The 8,563-nt window shown below is 39.3% G+C and overlaps 2 protein-coding genes across 2 annotated transcripts; one reads left to right on the top strand and one right to left on the bottom strand.

Moving 5' to 3' along the window:
* The first annotated feature begins 82 nt into the window (after positions 1-82).
* Positions 83-658, top strand: LOC123324338 (keratin-associated protein 13-1-like). The gene has a single exon (XM_044913643.1). The coding sequence runs from the start codon at positions 134-136 to the stop codon at positions 656-658; it is 525 nt and encodes a 174-aa protein (XP_044769578.1). The 5' UTR covers positions 83-133.
* Positions 659-7,781: 7,123 nt separating this feature from the next.
* On the bottom strand, positions 7,782-8,306 carry LOC110570089 (keratin-associated protein 13-1-like). The gene has a single exon (XM_021678055.1). The coding sequence runs from the start codon at positions 8,295-8,297 to the stop codon at positions 7,782-7,784; it is 516 nt and encodes a 171-aa protein (XP_021533730.1). The 5' UTR covers positions 8,298-8,306.
* Between the last annotated feature and the right edge of the window lie 257 nt (positions 8,307-8,563).

The following is an 8,563-nucleotide window of genomic DNA, read 5'->3' as shown; positions in this document are numbered from 1 at the left end:
CAGATATGTCAAGGATGACCCTGCAGGTTACCACACCTATTGCTGAGAGTATATAAACACCCCAGTCCAGAGATGAAATGCAACCTCAGAATCTTCTCACTGTCACTCAGGCACACTCACATCTCCTGCCAACATGTCCTACAGCTGCTGCTCTGGAAACTTCTCCTCCCGCTCCCTTGGGGGCCACCTGCACTACCCAGGCTCCTCCTGTGGCTCTTACCCCAGCAACCTGGTCTACCGCACTGACCTCTGCTCTCCCAGCACCTGCCAACTGGGCTCCTCTCCCTCCAGTGGCTGTCAGGAGACCTGCTGTGAGCCCACCAGCTGCCAGACATCCCGTGTGGTGTCCAGCCCCTGCCAGATGTCCTGCTACCACCAGAGGACCTCCAGGCTCTGCAGTCCCTGCTGGACTGCTTACCCTGGGTCTATGGGCATTGGGTCCAGCAGCTGTTGCTCCCTGGGCTATGGATCCAGAAGCTGCTACTCATTGGGCTGTGGATCCCAGGGCTTCAGACCCCTGGGTTTTAGAGTCTATGGTTTTCCTTCTCTGAGCTGTGGATCCAGATTCTGCCACCCATCCTACTTCACCTCTAGGAGCTACCAGTCATTGTGTTACAGGCCACCCTGTGGATCTGGCTTCTATAGAGCAACTTGTTGAGGGTTCAGATGCTTTTGAGTATTGATGTCAAAGTCTCTACTCAGTACAACCATTGTTTTCATTTCCACCAATTACTACTCTTCTTTTATTCCTAAATCATCAGTTTCTTGTAGCACCTACTTTTGGCCAACTGAACTTAATGAGTAATCTCAAATGAAGTCCTAAATTCTGTACTATTGATGGAATATATGCTATTGGATTTTCACTGAAAAGCAATTGAAAATGAAAATTTTAATCTAATAAATTTTTGTAATCTGGCACTCAAATATATTGTTCATCTTCTTTTTATTATAATTATTTGCCTGTAGTTTTTATATTTTATGGATTTGGGAATAGGACTCTGAGACTGGGTTTAGGTACATACAGTATGATAGATTTGAGCAAGTTTCTGTTGACATTGGCTATGTTTCCTGTCGGGAGTGTTCATTTCCTGGAGGTCCATATTTTGCATGTCTCAATGTCAGTGACACTGGCTGATAATAAGGGTCATGAATTTTTGCTGATAAAGAAAAACAAAGAAATTGGTACATAAACTAGAAATGCAGACAACAAGAATATAATATAATTTATAAGGTGAGGTTATATATCAATAGACATGTACCTCAAAGTTTAGCAACTGAGTGTGGATTTTCAACAGAAAAAGATGAGCTTTAACTCCCAGGACAGATGTTATGTATGCTCTTTGTTGGTTAGCCTAAGTGCCATGATCCCTGCCTACCACAGGTGATGTGTTCCTGAGCCTTACCTATAAACACATGTGAGTTTCAAAATGATCTTAGGTAGGGAGTAACTGGGTTAAGGAAGTGTGAATAACCTCCTGGTGCTTCTCCAAGGTTCAACATTTCAAGCTAAGAACAACACACCTGAGCTGAGCAGTGTTGACAACATTTATGTTCATTAGTCTTAGCCTCTATCCCCATCTCCCCAAAATAGAACTGAAGTCAAGAACTTGGGTGCAGAGGGTTTACTTGGTATAAGATCCCAGGGATCAAGTTTGGGAGATCATGGAAGGTTAAAAAAATCAGAGAGGAAAATCTCATGAAGGGACATATTTTTTAGTTAATATTACAGTGGGCTATGGGAACTCAATCCTTCTGGGCCTTTTTAAGAACTTATAGAATGACTCTTAGAATTATTTACCCCAAGATCTGATCAACAGGCAGAAGCATTTATCCATCAGCTTTTATCAGCATTTATCCATCTCTCTCATTGGTTCAATGTTGTCCCAGATGTATGTTAACTTCCTGGAACTTCATTCAGTGTGCAAAGGAGGATTATCATGGGCTCCATTTGTTTTCCTGGCTGTGACCTAAGAGAAGCTCAGGTAGAGAGTGAAAGAAATGCTGTGTTTGGGAGGAGAAAAAACTGTCTTGCAAAGAGAGTTGAAGTCTGCTTGAAATTGTTCATTGTAGCTGTGCCTGGGATCTGCTGAGAGAATGAGAATATAAGGGAGGGCACAAGGAGTATCAGATATACCACTTTCAGGGCACCTGGGTGCTCAGTCATTAAGTGTCTGCCTTAGGCTCAGGTCATGATCCCAGGGTCCTGGGATTGAGCCCCACATCAGGCTCCCTGCTCAGCAGATAGCCTGCTTCTCCCTCTCCCACTCCCCCTGCTTGTGTTCCCTCTCTCACTGTGTCTCTCTCAGTCAAATAAATAAATGAAATCTTAAAAAAAAAAAAAGATATACCACTTTCATTTAATGCTCAAACATCCCTGTGAGAAAGAGAAACATTATGTCCTATAGACCTTTCCAGACATAAGGGAATAAAAACTCAAAAGGATTAGAAGCTTGTCAAACTTTATAAATCAAAGATCTTGTAGAATCTGACCTCTTGAATCTATTTTTTTATTGTTCTTTCTGGATTTTTTTAATGTGCAACTCATTGTTTAACCAAAGAGTACCTGACTACCTCTGGTACTACAGAAATTCCTTTATATGAATAGGCTTCAACTCCTATGGGATCTCATTTCATTAGCCTCATGAATAGTATCCAGAATAAAGAGTAAAAATGAAAAAAAAAATTAGAGTTTAGGAGAAAAGCATGAAGGAAGGGTGAGCTAATTTCATTTGAAAATATTTGTATTAACTATAATACCTAATAAAAAACTGAGAGAGAAATATTTGACTACCTCTCAGGAAGAGATCCCTGGAAATCCTGAGTCCTGTGACAAATCTTATATTCTTCAATTTAATTATTATTATTAGTGTCACATCATGATGTTCCCTTCCTCAATACCTAACACTATGAACAAAAATAACTTGGAAAAAAAAAAAAAAACCCTCTCACGTCTCACTTGGTATATTCAAGTTCAATATCAGCAACCAAAACTTAGAGATGATCAGCTTCTTGTTAAAATTTAAAAAAAATAAACTAAATAAGAAGATAAAGATGATTCTTATGTAACTTGACAGATTTCTTAATTTCCCTTCAAATGCCCCAACAAACACTGCTGCTCCTAGAAGCTTTTCTCTGAAAATTAAAAAAAAAAAAAAAAAAAGGAAAATTGCCAAAATCTTGTGACATCTCCCAGAAACTGTAAACTGCATTCCCATCTTGGTGAGTCAGGTTGAAGGAGTGGAGGCAATCTGAGTAAAATGGGGAAGTCCTTGAGTAGAGAAAAGGAGTACTGTTTGCTCAGGAGTAGCATTGGTATGTGGGGCTGGGGGCGGGGGGGTGGGGAGGAGATTTAGAATCTAGTTTGGCAGAATAGTAGCCCAAGCAAGAAACCGAAGAAAATCTCTTGTGTGTGCTTTATTATGTAAAATAGCATACTAACAGCCTAAAAAACAGCAACGCGAAGGCAGAAGGATAATAATACAAGAGGTGATTGATGAGGTAAGGAAAAGCATTGATTGCCAAACTAATTTACTGTGGGTACACATGACTGCTTTTAAAGTTTTAAAACTACTGCCTCCACTTTCATTAGCAGAATATTGCAGTTTGTTTGGATACAGTTATGAGTTATTTGTTTACAATATTTAAAAACTGTTATTTCTTCTCCATAGGAATCTTACTTGTCTTTACCAAGATGTTGTCCTTTACCAGATTTGCTTTTTTTTTATTATTATTACTGAGGCAACCAATAATTTTATCTTCAATGTTGACCTTTTTAAATAACTTGACATTAACATTGTCAATCAGAACATTATGAACTTTACTTGGATACTTCATACTGTGCTGGAGAGAAGAACATTTTACTTCTACGCTTGAGGTTCTTCGGCTGGTCTAATAATTAAATTGATTTAAAACAGATGAACAGAAGTAAAACAAAAGTTTAATAACTTTATAACTCTAAGCTGGCGAGTAACCCCTTGAAATGGCCAAAGCCATCACCTTAAATACCATCTTCAGCTAAAGACAAAGGAAGATATTGGGGGTAGGGAGTCAGTTATGGAGGCGACCAGGAAAAGCTCAGTAAACAAGGCTGAAGTTATTATGCAGATTGAGGTCCTCACCTTCTCCACTGACAAGAGTTCTTAGACTGTTGAGTCCTTCCCCATTTCCTGGCACAGGGAGGGAGACATCTTACAAACAGAGGTTTCCCTTATGAATATAAATCTATCTAATAAAAGGGTAATTTCTACTCAATTGTCAGATCTTCTTTTGTGCCTGCATTTTCTTAAAAATAACCAGCTTAAAATAATTGACATGACAAGGAGGAATATTTTGAGGTGGCAGATTTTGCTCCCCTTCAAATGAATGAAGGAATCAAACCATTATTAGAATTTGTTCATTTTCTACGTGAAGCATTTGACAATACAGACATAAAACTGCCTCCATCTAATCCTTAGCGAAGTTTTACTGCTGCTAATAGAAGAGCACACCAACAGCTATTGCTTTTGTGTGTGTGTTGTTTTGCATGCACGGGAAAACTTAGGGTTTAACATGAGTGAAAATCATTTAGAATAGCTATTTGACCTCAATGAAAATATATGCATCCCAGTGATCTATTAACACATCTTTTGCAACTGCTAACAATAAATTATCATCTTTGGAAGCAACTGGTGACGCAAATTTACCAGAAAGAGAACTCAAATACAGAAAGAAAAGAGTCTTATTCGAGCCCCAGTTAGGACAGCTGCCCAGGAAACAGGATCTTCAGGGGAAAGAAAGTGCTCCAGAAAATGAACAGTCTTTACAGGATCATAGGCTTTTCTACATCTTGGAAAAGCTCAAAAAAATTGTAGATGAGCATATAGGCAGAAATCCCAAGTTTTAACATCAAGGAATTCGGGGAGTAGGAGCACTGATCAATTTCTCAAGGACAAGATGGCTTTCCTTTAGGCTACTCATTCACAAAGCAGATGTGCAATACATGCATGGTGGGCCATAAATCAGGCTTCTGGTTGAACAAAGTTTATGTACAGTCATGCTGACTTAGAAGTCTAAAATGGCTTCTTTTGTCTATCAGGCCTTTAGAGAGTATTTCTCTCATCACAATCATCTTAAAAAAACTTCTACCTTGGAGGAGCATGACTGGCTCAGTCGGAAGAGCATGTGACTCTTGATTTCCAGGTCATGAGTTTGAGCCCCACATTGGGTGTAAAGATTACTTACGTATTCACTTACATAAATAAATAAATACACACACACACAAAACCTCACAAAACACTTCTACTTTCTTTTGAAGTAGTCATTGATGCTTCTTCAGCAAAATTGTTTCTAACTTTTCATGTGGTCAGTGACATTGCTGACCCCCATGGGGGATAGTAAATGGCATCAAATTGTTATACAAATTAAATATTCACCATCAACTTGCTTTAGGAATAGAAATTCTATAATCACTTTTTTCATTGAAGATGAACTTTCAATTTTAGCTCATTGCTCCTAAAAATAATTTTTTGCAAAATTTAAAGAAGAAAGACGTTCTCAGACAAAAAGAATAGTTGCAGATTTAAACAATATATGGTCAAGCCACCCCAGCAAGAGCATGTAAATTATTCTTTATGTGCTGCGTGGCAGCCTCGATTTCATGCTGTATTTCATGTACAACCCATCGGTAATTCCCAAATTTCTCATTATCTCCACCTACTGGTAACTTGGTGTATATTATTGCCTCCTGAGGCCTATGGAAAGAGCCATAGTAGTACTTACTGGCTAGGTTAGAAAAAAAATGACTCTCCACCACGATTTGAATGTATGAGCGGTCCTACCGCTTGTATCTGAATGTAATTTGTCTTTCAGTGATCCCTCTGCACACTGTCTTTGAAAGAAAAGCTATAGTTCTCTTTTACTCAAAAAAGAATGAACAGGGCGCCTGGGTGGCTCAGTTGGTTAAGCGACTGCCTTCGGCTCAGGTCATGATCCTGGAGTCCCGGGATCGAGTCCCGCATCGGGCTCCCTGCTCGGCAGGGAGTCTGCTTCTCCCTCTGACCCTCCTCCCTCTCATGCTCTCTGTCTCTCATTCTCTCTGTCTCAAATAAATAAATAAAATCTTAGAAAAAAAAAAAAAAAGAATGAACAAAGGAAAGGATAGGAGAAGGCTTGTCTTCTTTCAGATTTAATGTTGATTAAAGTAAAAACTCTGCTCACTATGCATGCATCTTATACTTCACGAGCTAAAAGCATGACCAAAGTGGAAGTCTCCCAAACCAATCTCACTTATGCTAATTCAATTAACACTCATTATAAATAAAAAGTAAAAAAAAATCTAAGACCATTACCAAATGAGACTGGACGCTGAGACAAATAGAATGAACAAAGACATATGGTTACCCTATGGGTAAGAATCTAGTTATCTATGCCTTGACTTAGTGGATAAAAGTCTGGGGCAGAACTGCTGATTCCGGGGTTATCAGCTGCCTGGATGTTTAGCTGAATGCTGTAACAATAGAATATTTGCCTTGGTCTTGAGTTTTGTTTTGTTGCTGTTGTTTTCAAACAAGTGTTAGTAACCGAACAACTGAAAAGCAGGAGCAAGTTGGGACTTTATCAGACCTACAGGACTGGCAATATTGGGCCTACTTACTAATAAATGTTAGAATGTATTAGATATTTCATTTAGAGACTTGATTTTTTTTCATTATTATTATTATTTGGTTTTTATTTTAATTCCAGTGTAGGTAACATACAGTGTTATATTAGTTTCAGGTGTACCATATAGTGATTCAACACTTGAGACTTGATTTCTTATGTCAGTTGAGTGGGGTGACTGGACTGGAACGTCTAACTTCCTACTGGAGAGCTTAACTCCACTTTTGCATGTACTTTAGGATATATTTTATTAGAGTAACCTCCTTTCCAAAATTATGTAGTGTATTTAATATCCATTACAATTTGTAATTATTTTATGTAAAAAACACTGAAATTTCGAACTCCATAGAGAACAAAAGGCCACAATGGTTTGTAGTCTTAAAAATGTGTTTCTAGGTGTTATCATATGAAGGTATGGAGTGGACATTAAAGATGAAATAATTTCTTTCAAACCAAAAAGACAGTTGATGATTTTATTTTTTAAGGTAAAAGAAAAAATATATATATATACTTATTTATTTATTTATTTTAGAGAGAGAGAGAGCACGAGTGGGGAGGAGCAGCGGAAGAAGGAGAGGCCGACTCCGTGCTGAGCGCAGAGCCCGATGTGGGGCTCCATCCCACAACCCTGAGATCATGACCTGAACAGAAATCAAGAGCTAGATGCTCAACCGACTGAGCCACCCAGGCACCCCTTAAGTAAAAAATTTTTGAATGATAAATACAAATACAGAAATATCCAGTCAGATATTGAGAAGTAGTTTTGAAGACACACAGTAAACAGATCATATAAAAACATATATGCGAGCGCCATGTAACATATTTTTATTTACACTTGCATTTTTCCGTTTTGTAAAATTTTAAATAAATGCACTAGGAGAAATAACTAGGAGATATTAAGAAAGATATTAAGAAAGAAACATGTTTCAATATCGCATGTTTATGTAACTACAAGAAAGCTGTTCTGACATCTTTCTTCAGTGAATGTGTTTTCCGATTACCGGAATTCAAATTATTGCTAAACCATAATAGGTAACAATACAAGTCAAATTTGTAAGCTAATGTTAGGACAGAGATCGATAGATAGCATGGATCTTGACATAGCTGGTATTGTGGTAAATTTCTAGACATAGTAGGTATTATGCTCAAACATAAGATTCGTAGAAGCCAGATCCACAAGTTGGTTGGTAGAAAGCAGACTGGCAGCTTCTAGAAGAGTAGAGTGGACGGTAAAAGCTGGATCTACACCCCAGGGATGAAAAAGCACTGGGACCATAGCCCACTGATTGGAAAGCACCCAATCCAAAGCCCAGAGAGGGAGAGCCGCAACCCAAAGATTGAAAGCCATTGGAGCCAAAGCCCAGAGACCCAGTGTAATTTGTCTGGCAGGGACTGAAGAGCGTGGAGGTCCTCAACGGGTAGCAGGACATCTGGCAGGGTTTGGACACCGGGTAGGACGTCGGGCAGCTGGTGGGCTCACAGCAGGTCTCCTGACAGCCACTGGAGAGGGAGGAGCCCAGCTGACAGGTGCTGGGAGAGCGGAAGTTGGTGTTGCAGAATTGGTTGCTGGGGTAGGATGAGCCACAGAAAGATCCTGGGTAGCGCAGGTGTTGCCCAGGGGACTGGGAGGGGAAGTTTCCAGAGCAGCAGTTGTAGGACATGGTGAGAGGAGATGTGCTGTACAAAGAGAAGGTTATGAGTTTGAATGCCACTTCTTGGACTGGGGCATTTATATACCCTTATCATTGGGTGTGCCAGCTACATGATACATAAAAACAGGTTACCTTCTGCTTTTAATTGAACTGAAACGTTCATCATAATCAAACATATGTAGTGTTTGTGGTTTTACAACTGGAAAGTGCAGTAATGTTTGTGCCTTGGAATTCAGGTAATAGTGTTGAATCTTCAAAGCTATTAGTCATCTCCC

Source organism: Neomonachus schauinslandi, chromosome 1 (genome assembly GCF_002201575.2).
Source record: "Neomonachus schauinslandi chromosome 1, ASM220157v2, whole genome shotgun sequence".
In the NCBI taxonomy this organism is placed as follows: domain Eukaryota; kingdom Metazoa; phylum Chordata; class Mammalia; order Carnivora; family Phocidae; genus Neomonachus; species Neomonachus schauinslandi.
This window is presented reverse-complemented; position numbering and strand designations above follow the sequence as displayed.

Bases quoted from the DNA above. Each gene is read 5' to 3' on its own strand.
- LOC123324338 (XM_044913643.1), top strand. From the start codon at position 134: ATGTCCTACAGCTGCTGCTCTGGAAACTTCTCCTCCCGCTCCCTTGGG.
- LOC110570089 (XM_021678055.1), bottom strand. From the start codon at position 8,297: ATGTCCTACAACTGCTGCTCTGGAAACTTCCCCTCCCAGTCCCCTGGG.